Here is a 14,296-nt window from a genome sequence, read left to right as displayed (position 1 = left end):
ATGTTGATTAATGTGTTAGGGAACGAGGTTGAACAGAAGATCTTCTAACCAATTAGAACATTTGGCCTTCTTTTTAGCCAGTAACTTCCATTACCTGAAACACAGCAAAAGATGTTAGCAATAGCCTAAATTTTTTGCTAGCCATATGAAGCTATGGAAGTAAGTGACTCCACTATCTTAACTACTGTTATCTCGTAGGGGCTAAATTGCCACTTCCAAGCTCTGACCCTGCATGGACTAGATCTTGCAGGCAAATCAGAAAAAAGCCAGGATGGTAAGAAGGAATCTAGTAGAACCTTAAGAGACAAGTAAAAATAAAGTTCAAAGTCCCTGTCTTCCTTAATGTGTTTCTGTCACTATTTTTATGATTTTCAGGGGGTGAAGCCAGCCAGTTTTGACAAAGTAGCAATTCCTGAAGTGAAGGAAATTATTGAAGGATGCATACGGCAAAACAAAGATGAAAGGTAAGTTGCCTCTTTTGACCTGGGTACTGCTTAAACAAAAACTTCAAGTGTAATAGGCTCTCAATAGAACACTCAATCTAAGGTGTATTTAATACTTTACTTGTGATTAGTTTCTCTGTTTATGTCTTGTAACATCTTTAGAAGTAGAGTTCTGTCCATTGAAGGTAGTATTCAGATTTGGTATACTGAAATGTTGTAAGAATGTGGTTTGGTAGAGTTTAATTAAACCAAAACCACCTTAAACATAGCTGCTGCATTCAGTAAGAACTACTTACAACATCAACATGATTTGTAAAACTCAGTAGGGTTCTGTCCTTAACGCAGTAGATCTGTTCCTTAGTCCTTTACCCATTGAATTCTAAAAAATGAAATAAAATATTGGCTCTTTAAAATCAACTCAGCTATGTAGGTCTTGATTTGCTGTTACTATGCTAGAACTGAAGAAGAGCAAAATGTCAAAATTCCTTTGAGTAAAAAGAGATGACTTCACCCAGAGCTTGGGAGGAGATCTGGCTTAGTCACTTATGCTTACAGAGGACTTTTCTCAGAGGAGGGGCAAGTATCTGATCTGCCATATAGCTGATTCATCACCCGTTAGGCATGGCAAAGGTCCAGTGTCTGTTTTTGAAAAATAATCTACTTTCACCATCCCCCCTCACCCTCCAGAGAAGAAAAAGTAGACCAGGTAGTGCAGATAGAAATTGTAAATTGAGTATAATCTACCTCCTGAAGAATGCAAGTGATCAGGTACATCAACCAAATTAAAGAATTCCATATCTTCACTTCTCCAGTCTCATATTCTTTTCATAACTTTGTTATTTGGAAGAACTTAACATCATGATCTTTAAGGCTTTTTAGTAGAAATTTAGTTGGGTTTCTATTTTCATATACACTGCTTGAAAAGGAGAGTCTTTAATCTCTTTAAGAACTTTTAAAAAAACTATAAATAAAGGAATATTTGTCTCCAGTCTTAGAGTGTGTTACTCTTGTTTCTTTTCTGGATGGAACAGTTTACTGGATTACTGGTATTTTGAGACCATTTATCTAGAGAAAATTGTTCCACAGTCAGACTTCTGCTTGCCTAATACACAAGGTGTTGAACAAAGAATTGAGAGGATTTATTGGAGTAAATAAAGGTTGCTGTAGTAGAAGGTAATGTACTAGAAATAAAAAGATTTTCAAGTTTTGATTCCACCATTTATGACTTTTATAACTGTGAGCAAGATTGTCAGTCTTTCTGAGGATCCATTTCCTAATAATCAGGAAATGATATTTCATTGGATGTTGGTCAAGGATCAGATGAGATCATGCATACGAGATTTTTTGTTAACTATAAGCATTATGTAAATGATTATGTGGTATTTTGAAGCTATGATATTCTATGTATTACTTGCTATTATTAGTACACTATTAACTAAGATGAGATTAGATCATTAGATTTTAAAAGTATCACTTTGAGCTCTTATTCATAAATGAGATTGTTCTGATGTTCTGTAACTTGAATAAAACTATAATCACTATTCAAATGGAGCAATGTAGAATGAGTTACAGAATTTCCCTTTTTCTTCTTTTTGCAGTCTGTTTTCATTATTCCAATAACAATAATCAGCCATACTTGAAAAGTATCTTTTATTTTATTTTATTTTATTTTATTTTTTTATTTTTTATTTTTTTTGCGGTATGCGGGCCTCTCACTGTTGTGGCCTCTCCCGTTGCAGAGCAAAGGCTCCGGACGCACAGGCTCAGCGGCCATGGCTCACGGGCCCAGCCGCTCCGCGGCATGTGGGATCCTCCCAGACCGGGGCACGAACCCGTGTCCCCTGTATCAGCGGTGGACTCTCAACCACTGCGCCACCAGGGAAGCCCGAAAAGTATCTTTTAAATCTAATGGCATTTTGTTTTTTGTTTCTTTCCCCTCTCTTTTGAAGATACTCTATCAAAGACCTTTTGAACCATGCCTTCTTCCAGGAGGAGACGGGGGTACGGGTAGAATTAGCAGAAGAAGATGATGGCGAAAAGATAGCCATTAAATTATGGCTACGTATTGAAGATACTAAGAAATTAAAGGGGAAATACAAAGACAATGAAGCTATTGAGTTTTCCTTTGACTTGGAGAGAGATGTGCCAGAAGAGGTTGCTCAAGAAATGGTAAATTAACACTAATCAGCCATTTAAAAATTGATGTAGACTTATATACATTGATACTGTTGAGCAAAAAAGCAGTTTATGAAGCAGTGTGTATGGCATATTCCACTGATATAAAATTGTGTTGATTAATGGCCCTAAAAGTTATTTTTATTTTAGGAGAATTGTATAGACATAGATATGTGTATTTTAGGAGATGTGTATAGACATAGATACGTATAAGGATGGATGGACAGACAGACAGGCAAACGGGCAGACAGACATACAGAAAGAGAGAGAGAACGAACCAGAAAACATTCTGAAGTAATTTTGAAAGTCTGTAAGGTTGACTGACTCCTAATTAGTATAACCTATTTAGTTAGAATGACATGGTATGTTTTCTAAATACTGATACAGCAGCCTTTGATCAGTCATCTGGACAAACCCTATAAATAGATCACACATTGTTTTTACTTCAAAGGGAGTTTTCAAGATCAATTATTAGTAGGCAGCCCTTGGTGAATCATTTTTGAAGTATGTCTAAAAGATCACTATTCAAAAAGGAAACTCTTAAAAAAAAAAAAAAAAGGAAACTCTTCACCCATCTTAGGCTTGCCATGGTGCCTAAATAACCATTTACTGTGCAAAGATACTCACAGACTGTCTCTGCTAGAATGTGTTAGAATCATTCAGTACTACTTACCTCTGAGAAGGGGTCAGGTATGAAAGAGGTACTTATTTTTAATTGTCAGGTTTTTATACTGTTTGAGGTTTTTGTTTTTAACCTTCATATATTTACCTCAGTTGTTTTATCTGGTCAAGTGGTTGTCTAGTGAAAGGAAGTAAAAGCAACACAGGTTAATATTAATATTGATGGTTGGGTTACATGTGAGTGGGAAATAGAGTGAATATAATGGAATGAGCCTTTTGGTTTAAAAACTTTGATGTTGGGACTTCCCTGGTGGTGCAGTGGTTAAGAATCTGCCCTCCAATGCAGGGGACTTGGGTTCGATCCCTGGTCAGGGAACTAGATCCCACATGCATGCCGCAACTAAAGAGCGCCCATGCTGCAACTAAGACCTGGTGCAACCAAGATAAATTAAATAAATAAAAATTTAAAATAAAAATAAATAAATAAAAACTTTGATGTTTAGGTTCCCCATTGTTTTGTTGTTATAGTTAGTGAAGGTACATGTACCCCATGAGTTTCTACAAAGATAATAGCACCCACCCCATGAGTATCTCGGAATATGGTGGCGAAGTGCATAATGCAGACCAGTAGTTCCACAGTTTGGTTAAGACCAGTCCTTAGAGAGTTCTTTCTTCCCCTTCTTCTCTACTTTTCTCTCCAAAAGTACCTTTTTTTGTGTTTGGTTTGTTTTCTTTTGATATCCTGTTGCTTCCTAATGTACCCTTTTATCCTTCAGGTAGACTCTGGGTATGTCTGTGAAGGTGATCACAAGACCATGGCAAAAGCCATCAAAGATAGAGTGTCATTAATTAAGAGAAAGCGAGAACAGCGTCAGTTGGTGCGGGAGGAGCAAGAAAAAAGAAAGCAGGAAGAGAGCAGCCTCAAACAGCAGGGGGAGCAGCAGTCCAGTGCTTCGCAGGCGGGAGCCCCGCAGCCCCCTTCGACGTGCACTGGCGGACCCGCTGCCTCTACCACTTCAGCTTCTGTTTCCACACAAGTGGAGCCGGAGGAGCCCGAGGCAGATCAGCACCAGCAGCTGCAGCACCAGCCACCTGGTGTGTCTGTGTTGTGTGAGTCCTGGGGGAAGCGGGCAGGGTTGCTGAAGATACTCCTAGTTGACTTTTTATCTTCTCAGTCATCATTTCACACTGACCTCTTGGTTTTGAAGTAGAAATCTAATGTGTAAATAAGAAGTTTGAAATGGTTGCCATCTACCTTTCTTACGTCCGTAGCTAATAGAGTATGGATGGGACAGTGAGGAAACAGGATTAGGATATAAAACAATTCTACAGGTTCCAACATCTTGAAAGTTCTAATTTGTAGATCTCTACTTTTTATAATTCCTTAAAATATAATTAGTAGTGAAAAATGACAAGTTTATCTTAGCTGCTTATTTTTGAACCCACTAATCCGGTTCAGCTCTTTTAGCAAAGCTGAATAACGTATAAACTAGAAACTAATGAGACTGCTAGTTAGTATTTTGAACTACCTTCTCAATACTAAGAACCCACTGGTCTCCACAGTTAAGACTTTGGAAGCTGTGTCAAACTTCAGGCTGACTAATAACATTCTGTTTTATTCCCCTTGTTCTTCAGGCGGGAAAATACTGCGATAGCCAGGGAATTTTTTTTTTTTAAGACAGAACTTTTTTCTGTATGGATCCCTCATTTAAACATGGAAATCTACTTAGTAAAATTAGTATTTATTTTTTATTTAGTTCAGGTCTGTGCAAAGAAAAAAACCAATTAACCCTAAAATCAGGGGTTTATGATGGGAAAATGTGAACCTTCTTTTCATGATTTGTCTCTTTGTCTTGTTTTTTGGCAATTTATTTCTCCTTCAGCTGACGGGACGGTTGACAGTGGTCAGGGATCTTCTGTCTTCACAGAGTCTCGAGTGAGCAGCCAACAGACAGTTTCGTATGGTTCCCAGCATGAGCAGGCACATTCCACTGGCACCCTCCCAGGGCACACAGCGTCTGTTGTCCAAGCACAGGCTCAGCCCCATGGGGTATATCCACCCTCAAGTATGGTGAGTAGCCGTGCAAGAGAGTGTAAGCCTATAATGTGTTCAGTTCAGACTCTTCTGCCAAATTAGTAACAGCATGAGTCCAGAGTAAAAAATACAAATGGCGCATTTCCAAAGGAGGCAGGTTTATCATAGAGTATAATCGGAGTCATTCAGGCAGGGGAGGATACCTACATTAATGTGTGAAGACACTGTTTACAAGATTTAAACCGATCTGCGTTTGATTAAAGATAATGCTCTCTTTAGCCCTTCAGTGTTGAAACTGTTCCAAGCAGTGTAAGACGGGCACACAATTTGGGGGAGGGGGCAAGGAGAGTTTTTCAGAAGTTACTTAAAAGAATTACTGAGTGTTTTCTGTAAGGTGTCTTAATGTATAAAACACAGGTAAGACTTCAGGCCATGATAGAATGCTGCATGTGAGTACTCTATAGTGAAGGAATGACCATTTAATTTAGCGCTTGTGTTCAATCATCAGTTGCTATGCGTGTTCTTGCCTTAAAGTCTGTGTTGGACGCGAGTTCCTTCCCCAGTATATGTTCATTTGCTTTTTCCCTTTATTTTGGTATCTGTTTTATGACTGATTTATTTTCAGCATCAGCTTATAGAAATTATATCCTGAAATATTTTATACATTTATATCTATGCATATATACACATACATACACACATATATACACACATTATTACCAGTGTTTTACATTAGCCACTCTTGCTTCTCATATAGAGAATGTTCAAATAGATCATTAGATAATACCCCATTTCTTATGTTGACCCTCCGTGAAGTCTTCAGAGGTCAATAAGATGCATTTTCTGCCTCAGGAAGGAGCTGAGAATTACTCGTCACTGTAGGGCCCTTGTTTAGTGAGATCTTTAGGCAGATAGATTGTCCCTCTTTCTCAGAAAGCTTTTAATCTGAATTCGTGGAACTCTTGCTCTTCATTAAATGAAACTCTATCTTTTTCTGGTAAGAAAATACTTCTGCTTGTTGTGGTCTCTTATCCTACAGCTTAGAATAAAAGATGTTTGGCTAGGTCTCAAGAATGGATGGCCACAGTAACAGAAAGAAAACTTCCAATGTACTAATGTTCTAACAACCTACTTCTCTAACCTTTAAAATAAGTAGGTAGGGTAGAAGAGCTTTATACAGACTGTACAGGTGTATTTCTGTGATCTAACAAATATTATTTGTCAGCATTTCTTGTCACTTTCTACTCTTGTTGATTTCTTCTGGATCATCATAACTATAGATTTTTTAAAAACTATTTTTAATCTCTTGGCTTCCCTCATCACAGGGTTTATGAACTTTGGGTCTCTGTTTTAGAAAAGGAAATGGACTGATCATTTATGAAGATGTTAAATATTTGCGCCACAAATATAGCTACATTTGATGCTCTAAAAGCAGACTTTAATGAAATATGACAGACTTCTTGCCTTTTTATGACAATATTCTGTGGAAGTATTATGAAGAATTATTAAATATTGAGGATTTTTCAAAACTTTTATAATTATTCCTTTCTAATTCCAGAAAGAATTTACTGTGGCTTACAACAGTATGTATCAATTATAAGTGGAATTAAAAATAAAAGAGAAGCAAGAGTGGGAAAAAAAGAAAATGTAATCAATTACACAGTTCACAATATCTAAAAGGAAATAACAAACTTGCTCAGGACAGCCTTGCAGCGTTAGATTTACTGCTTTGTAGCTATATTAAAACCTTTATGTTAAGGTGCTTCAAACCTTCTAACTTTGTAAACCAAAGTTGAACCTCTGATGTGGCTGAAAAAAATGTAATGTTATTCTTTAGAGATTCACATTTCAGATATTTTTCCATTGACTACTTTAATGAAAATACAGAATGTTTCCTGTATCTATTATGAATTATGTCTAGAAAGCTAATGCTCTTCCTAGTAGGGAATGACTTTTTAACTTTATAGATAAAGATAGGCACGTGTAATAAGTAAAATACTGTGAGCCAACAACTTTTTTATCTAATGCCTTCTAAAATAGAACTGAGAAATCTTTTATGGCTGAGGTTTCCAGAGCTCCTGCAGAGCAACCCAGGTTTAAAATCTTCTATGTTTTATAATGTACGTGGAACTAATAGAATTCGTTCTTGTTCACTCTTGATAAGTTTGCAGACACTGCAGGCCACCGTTCATCGTCTGCCCCGTCTTCTGCTGCCTCAGTCAGTCGGTCAGTCTGACTCGTACACTCGTAACAATGAATGTTACTGCAGAATGTTTAGGAAGATACTTGGTCATTGTTGTGGCTGTTCATACGTGACCAACAGTGCAGAGAGAATAGTTACGATCTGCCAAGGGTGCTTTGCGGGATTCCGTCTCCTCAAAAAACGGCTTTGGGCCGTTGAGGAGGGTGGAACATTTCTTTACGTCAAGTATATGCCCTGTTACCATTGTACCTTTGGTTATCCTGTTTTCAGAGTGCCATGTTTTTCATGTGTGTGTTTGTTTTCTGTCTAGCCTCGTCGTGGCCGTAGCTTGTCAGTTTGTGTCCCCCATCTTTCTGCTGTTCCCTCTCTGTCCCGCATCTCTCCCAGTGCTCCTTCCACCCCACCACCAGTGCTGTCTGCACCTCCTTCTCCTTCCCTCCTTCGGACTGCCCCTGAGGACACCTTTGCCGAAAAGCTTTCTAAAGCATTGGAGAGTGTCCTGCCTATGCACTCTGCCTTTCAGCGCAAGCACCGACGCTCCAGCCTGCCTTCCCTCTTTGTCAGTACTGTATGTAACATAAACTTCCTGACAAAACTTATTACCAGTGAATACATCCAGGCATCAAGAATTTTAATACGAATTAAGTAAAGAACAGGGCTAGACTTAGTAATATATTATGCTTTTACGTTACCAGTTTTTCCTATGGTTCCGTAACTTTTTGTTATGTAAGGCTTTAAGGGGGAGAAAAGCAAGGGGGTCATGAGAGAGAATGCTTCTAACACCCTTGGCATCTATCAGCGGGGAGCCATAAAATTGAGCTTTTGTTATATTCTCCTATCCCCCACCAACGTATTCAGATCCTTGCATTTTCATATCTTAGCAAAAAATGTGTGTATTATTTAATTTTAAACTCATTGGCTTAATCAAAAGCAAATTTTCTCTTTATCAAACATTACCCAAACATGTTTTCTCCTCACTTTATTGCAAAGAGACACTAATGACACTGGATGAGTCCATTTTTTTTCCAACAGTGAGTGAAGAATAATTGAAGAGGGAAAGTTGCTTTTAATTTGTTAGCTGTTTAAAATGAGGTGTCAGCAAACTAAAAGGCCCCACATAATGTTCCCTCTTGGAAATTTTTTTTCTTTGAATAAGGTGGGATCTTGACTCTAATGGAATACATTAGATACACATATAGTACATGTGATTTTCTTTGGCCCCATTAATGTCTATGGAAGGTCTATCTTTCAGAGTTGTTTTAAATACTGTGGTACTTTGCTGCTGCTTTTCCAGATAGAGAATTTAGTTAACATTCTGATCTAGCAACCCTCAAATCTTGAGATTTTTACCTAGGAGAATGATTAACTGTATAGTGTTTTATGGCTTTGGGATACTCTTTGAATAAACAACAGTAAAATGGAGCATTCTGAGTCAAAACAGAAACCTCCTTTTAGCTGTTGTGAAGAAGTAACAGTGGAGCCATTTTGCCTATTTGATAGGGGTCTTCCCTATTGAAAGAATGAAACTGATCTACCCTTTTAAAAAAAGAGTCCGTGAAAGTGAATTATTACAGTGTGTACTGTTTGCATTTGACAGGGTACGATTCTAACTTTAGAGTTTTTAATCTAGAACTGCCTCTGTGACAGAAAGTGCTATTAAATCAAGTTGACTCTTATTTAAATTATCCTTTTCACCTGATTTGAACACCAAATTAGTCAACACAGCTAGAATCAGAAAAGTGGACATTCAATGATTTGGCATCTGTAACATGTTTCATGTAGTAAAATTAACTGCATTTGGTTTGGGGCAGACAGGGGAAAGGCATGACAGTCACTGGCCAAGTTGTGTATATTTTACTATCCACCAAAACTCTCTTCTGATTTCTAGTCAGAAGACATACTGCTAGTTGACCAGAAATGAACCCTTGGAGCCTCTAACACACCAGCAGACAATAAGGCTTCAGAGTAGGAAGACTTGGTACAGTTATGAGTGAACATACAAATTGTAGGTAAAAGCAGAATAATCACTTAGAAGGTTAAATTCTTCCATTTCCTTTGAGAGGGGAAAGTTGTGGAAAAGCAGCTCTTATCTAATGCAAAGAGTCCCACAGAATAATTTTATTGACCCTGGATGTATTTAATGGATTTTTACTATGCACATAATTTCCAAAAGCATTGTTATTTCTTTATTAATTATAAATTTGGTGTAACCGTTTCATAGCATTACACAGTTACCCAATTGTGCATGTCAATGTAATTTCACATATGAATGTATGAATTACTTGTCTTATTCATGTTGATACAGCCTCAGTCCATGGCGCATCCGTGTGGGGGGACCCCAACATACCCAGAATCACAGATATTTTTCCCAACTATTCATGAACGTCCAGTTTCTTTTTCACCACCTCCCACCTGTCCACCGAAGGTGGCCATTTCCCAGCGGCGTAAGAGCACCTCCTTCTTGGAAGCCCAAACTCACCACTTCCAACCCCTGCTGAGGACTGTTGGCCAAAATCTTCTTCCACCTGGTGGCAGCCCAACTAACTGGACACCAGAGGCTGTAGTTATGTTGGGTACTGCAGCCAGTAGAGTCACTGGAGAGCCATGTGAGATACAGGTCCAACCTATGTTTGAACCAACTCAAGTTTACAGTGACTATAGACCTGGACTAGTACTTCCGGAAGAAGCTCACTACTTTATTCCTCAGGAAGCAGTGTATCTAGCTGGGGTACAATACCAGGCCCAGGTGGCAGAACAGTTTGAGGGTATTCCATACAACTCACCAGTCCTGTCAAGTCCTATGAGACAGACATCTGAACAGAAGCCAGGGCAAGGGGGCCCTACCTCAAGTTCTGTCTTTGAATTTCCATCCGGACAGGCTTTCGTGGTAGGACACCTCCAGAATTTAAGATTAGATTCTGGACTGAGCCCAGGATCTCCTCTCTCTAGCATTTCTGCACCTATCAGTACAGATGCTACAGGCTTGAAATTTCACCCTGTCTTTGTTCCTCATTCTGCACCTGCTGTGTTAACTCCTAACAATGAGAGCAGAAGCAATTGTGTATTTGAGTTTCACGCTCGTACTCCACGCTCCTCTTCAGGAGAAGGAGGAGGAGGAGTTTTGCCTCAGCGCATTTACCGAAATCGACAGGTTGCTGTGGACTTGAATCAGGAAGAACCACCTCCTCAATCCACAGGATTACACGGCCGCCTGCAGCCTGTGACTGAAGAACAGCATGATTTCCAGGCCCCAGAACTGACCGTCTCTGTGGTAGAGCCCACCGGACAGAGCTGGCCCATAGGAAGCCCAGAATATTCCAGTGATTCCTCACAAATCACTTCTTCAGACCCCAGTGATTTTCAGTCACCTCCCCCTACAGGGGGAGCAGCTGCACCTTTTGGCTCTGACGTCTCATTACCCTTTATCCATCTGCCTCAGACAGTGTTACAAGAATCCCCACTTTTCTTCTGTTTCCCCCAAGGAGCCGCATCTCCGCAGGTTTTATCTGCCTCATTTTCTTCAGGAGGATCTGCACTCCATCCACAGGTTATAGGAAAACTTCCACGGTTCTTTTACACTACCCTACTGTGCACCGTTACGTTTAAGTTTTCTATCCCTCCTTTCCATTCATGAGGGATATTGTTTAATTTTATTATGGAGTTTCTCCATTGGGGGGGGTGATTTTAAACTACTGTATTTAAGAGCAAAATATGAGACAGAAGCGGCCTGATTTACCTATAACGTGTACACCCTTGGAAAAGAGAGCACAAAAACTAGACTTTTAGTTACTCATCAAAATCAGTTACTTCCGTCCATATGTAGAGTGGACAGAGTTTTCAACTAGTAGTGAACACATAAATGTCTGTGAAGTTGACTGAGCATTGATTATTTACAAATATTAATGTGAAGTATTTCTCCCTAGAAACAAACATGGCTAGTTTTTAAAAACATAGAGAAGATAACATTTCTTTTCCTGTAAAATGCAAAGAATGAAAAATAGGGAATCTTTTTTTTTTTTTTTAAAGTAGTGTTAGGAATATACAGAGTTTTCATTAGTATGGAAGGATCTTAAAAGACAGAGAGGAAACATCTTAGGAATTTGTCTTAACAAGTGAGGATGCCTTTTAAAAATGGCATTAATCAGGGCTTCCCTGGTGGCTCAGTGGTTGACAGTCCGCCTGCCGATGCAGGGGACACGGGTTCGTGCCCCGGTCTGGGAAGATCCCACATGCCGCGGAGCGGCTGGGCCCGTGAGCCATGGCCGCTGAGCCTGTGTCCGGAGCCTGTGCTCCGCAACGGGAGAGGCCACAACAGTGAGAGGCCCGCGTACCGCAAAAAAAAAAAAGGCATTAGTCAAACAGGTCACTGTGTGTTATATGTTCAAATAAAATGTTAATCCACAAAATTGACTGATTCTAATTTTTAGCAACTAAGTTAGAATCTAGTGTGGGTGGCGGGGTTTTTTTTGTTTTTGGGATTTGTGGTACATGTTTGCAGGGTAAAGACCATTAGATACCTCAGTTCTTAGATTTTTCCTCAACAAATTTACATTTTGTTGTTTATGAATATGAGTATATGCACCCTCTTGCAAATAAAGACAAAGTGATGGATGTAATAGCATTCAAGAAGTGGAGTCAGTAATGACTATTTCATACATAATTCCTTTGATACATTTTGTCAAATGTGTAAGTCTTATAAAATTTATGTGGGAGACTATGCAGTTAAATAGGAAACTTTGCAATTATATATTCAAGATATCATTTGGATGTTTTAAATATCCCGCTCTTCTATAAAGAACTATATGTTCTTCTTTGTACTTTCTTCCTATGTTCTTCCCCCTTCAGGGGCATAAATTAACCCCCCAAAAATACATAAAGTATCAGTTACTTAGAGCAGTACTAAGCAAAAAGATCCAGAAACTTGAAAATCTACTGTGTGTACATGCGGTATGGTACACTCACATTAACACACTGGTTGCCAGCCCATACTGTGAACGTGTATGCACTGCCAGCCTTGCTCCTTTAAACTTTCCAAAATGAAATTTCAAACATCAGGTAGTTTACAGAAAAGGTGCAGAAAGAATGTATACTCACAGTGGTTAAGATGCAGTAGAATGTGATGTTCTATCCAAGTAAGCTTCAGAGAAGCCCCTCTAAACTGAAATGAAACAGCAAAGGTGGGCCTTTTCGTTTTCTTAGCTCACCTATTATCAAGTCCTGCATTCAGTTCTCACCTTCTAATTTATTTTAACTTAAGATCTCTTCTAGGTGAGGGTTTCTCAAATTCCAATCGTATGGACATTTTAGGTGAGATGGCTCTTTGCTGTGAGGGCTGCCCTGTGCATTTGTAGAGTGTTTAGCAGCATCCCTGGCCTCCCCCCACCAAGTACCAGAAGCAGTTGTGACAACCAAAACTAGCCCCAGACACTGCCAGACATCTTTGGGAAGGGGCATGGGGTTCCCAGAAGTGCCCCTGGTTGAGAGCCATTGCTCTAGGTACTTGGCAGGTAATGATGATGATAATTTTTTTTTACATTTTTGACAAAAGTCACTATAGCACTACAAGAAATAGCAAAAGGAACCAAATAGCATTATTAAATACCCTTTTTTCTTTAATTGTTTGGATAGTTCTTTCACACTGATAGTCTTATTATTTTTCCTGATTACTTTCAATAATAATTTTATTTTGAATCTTACTATTTTACAAAAATAGTACAAAAAATATAGCCTGAGCAGCAGGGTAGGTTAGGTTTTAACCATCAGTGGTTTTTGCATGGAATCAGAGTATGTTCTGTAATATGATCTTTCTCTAACCTTCTCTTTAAAAACATGCCCCAGCGGTCTCTCCCTACATACTTAATCAAGCGAATGTTTCATCTTGCTCAGGCAGACTCTCAAGAGCTCACATATTTATTGCAAAATGCTGACCTCTGTATAAACATACCTTTGGGCTTCTCTAATTTTTTGTATTCACTTCTCTCCTTCAGGCACAGGGGCAGAGCCAGGGTCAGCAATCTTCAAGTAGTTTAACAGGGGTTTCATCCTCCCAACCCATACAACATTCTCAGCAGGTGAGAGCAACTCATTGCTACATTTTATGGATTAGCAATAGCCAAAACACTGTTTTACGTCTTTCATGAATTGGATTCCTGATGTAAATGGCTTGCTAAGTTTTTGAAAGGAAAATCCAGAAGCATAACATTTCCTGTCTTCAGTAACATTTTAGAAAATCTTTTGTTTAATGTATTTTTGAATGGTCTATTAGATTAGACATATATTGAAATTCAAAAGAATTATTTTTACTGACATACTTTATGTGCCTTCTTAAACAGATGATTCTACACTATTTTAACAATACGGTTGACCCTTGAACAGCACAGGGGGTTAGGGGCACAGGCCTTCTGCACAGTCAAAAATCTGTGCATAACTTTATAGTGGGTCCTCCCTCTCTGAAGTTACACATCGACAGATTAAACCAATCTTGGATCGCATAGTACTGAAGTATGTACTTATTGAAAAAAATTAACATATAAGTGAACCCACGCTGTTCAAACCCGTGTTATTTGAGGATCAACTGTACAAAGAATGTCAATTTTGTGTCTCTCTATTTCACGATTTGTCCTCTTGTGAGCATTTTACCCTTGCTTTCATTGTGCTTGACCCCAGTAATGCTCCACTCCTTTTTAATTATTTCTAATCTGTGGGGTGGGGCATCAGGTTTTATGCTAAAATGAATGAAAGCCTAAGAACAACTACTTCAGGAACTTTGAAAAAATGTTTTAAACTTCTGATTTGGGGAATTTGTTCCCAAAGGTTCAG

The 14,296-nt window shown here is 38.8% G+C and overlaps 1 protein-coding gene across 20 annotated transcripts in view; it reads left to right on the top strand.

The window, feature by feature from the left end:
- Window positions 1-14,296, top strand: part of WNK1 (WNK lysine deficient protein kinase 1) — a 137,362-nt gene that overhangs the window by 87,824 nt on the left and 35,242 nt on the right. For 12 of the 20 annotated variants that reach the window (XM_081249947.1, XM_081249944.1, XM_081249956.1 and 9 more), the window contains exons 5-10: window positions 376-464; window positions 2,393-2,612; window positions 4,016-4,349; window positions 5,123-5,310; window positions 9,783-11,024; window positions 13,465-13,548. In XM_081249947.1, the coding sequence (XP_081106073.1) occupies window positions 376-464; window positions 2,393-2,612; window positions 4,016-4,349; window positions 5,123-5,310; window positions 9,783-11,024; window positions 13,465-13,548 (2,157 nt within the window). The remainder of the gene's footprint in view (window positions 1-375; window positions 465-2,392; window positions 2,613-4,015; window positions 4,350-5,122; window positions 5,311-9,782; window positions 11,025-13,464; window positions 13,549-14,296) is intronic. The other 8 variants (XM_081249955.1, XM_081249953.1, XM_081249950.1 and 5 more) reach the window with 3 other exon arrangements.

Source organism: Mesoplodon bidens (genome assembly GCF_964165515.1).
Source record: "Mesoplodon bidens genome assembly, chromosome: 11".
NCBI classification, from domain to species: Eukaryota; Metazoa; Chordata; class Mammalia; order Artiodactyla; family Ziphiidae; genus Mesoplodon; species Mesoplodon bidens.
The sequence above is the reverse complement of the archived record's forward strand: the minus strand, read 5'-3'. Positions and strand labels throughout refer to the sequence as shown.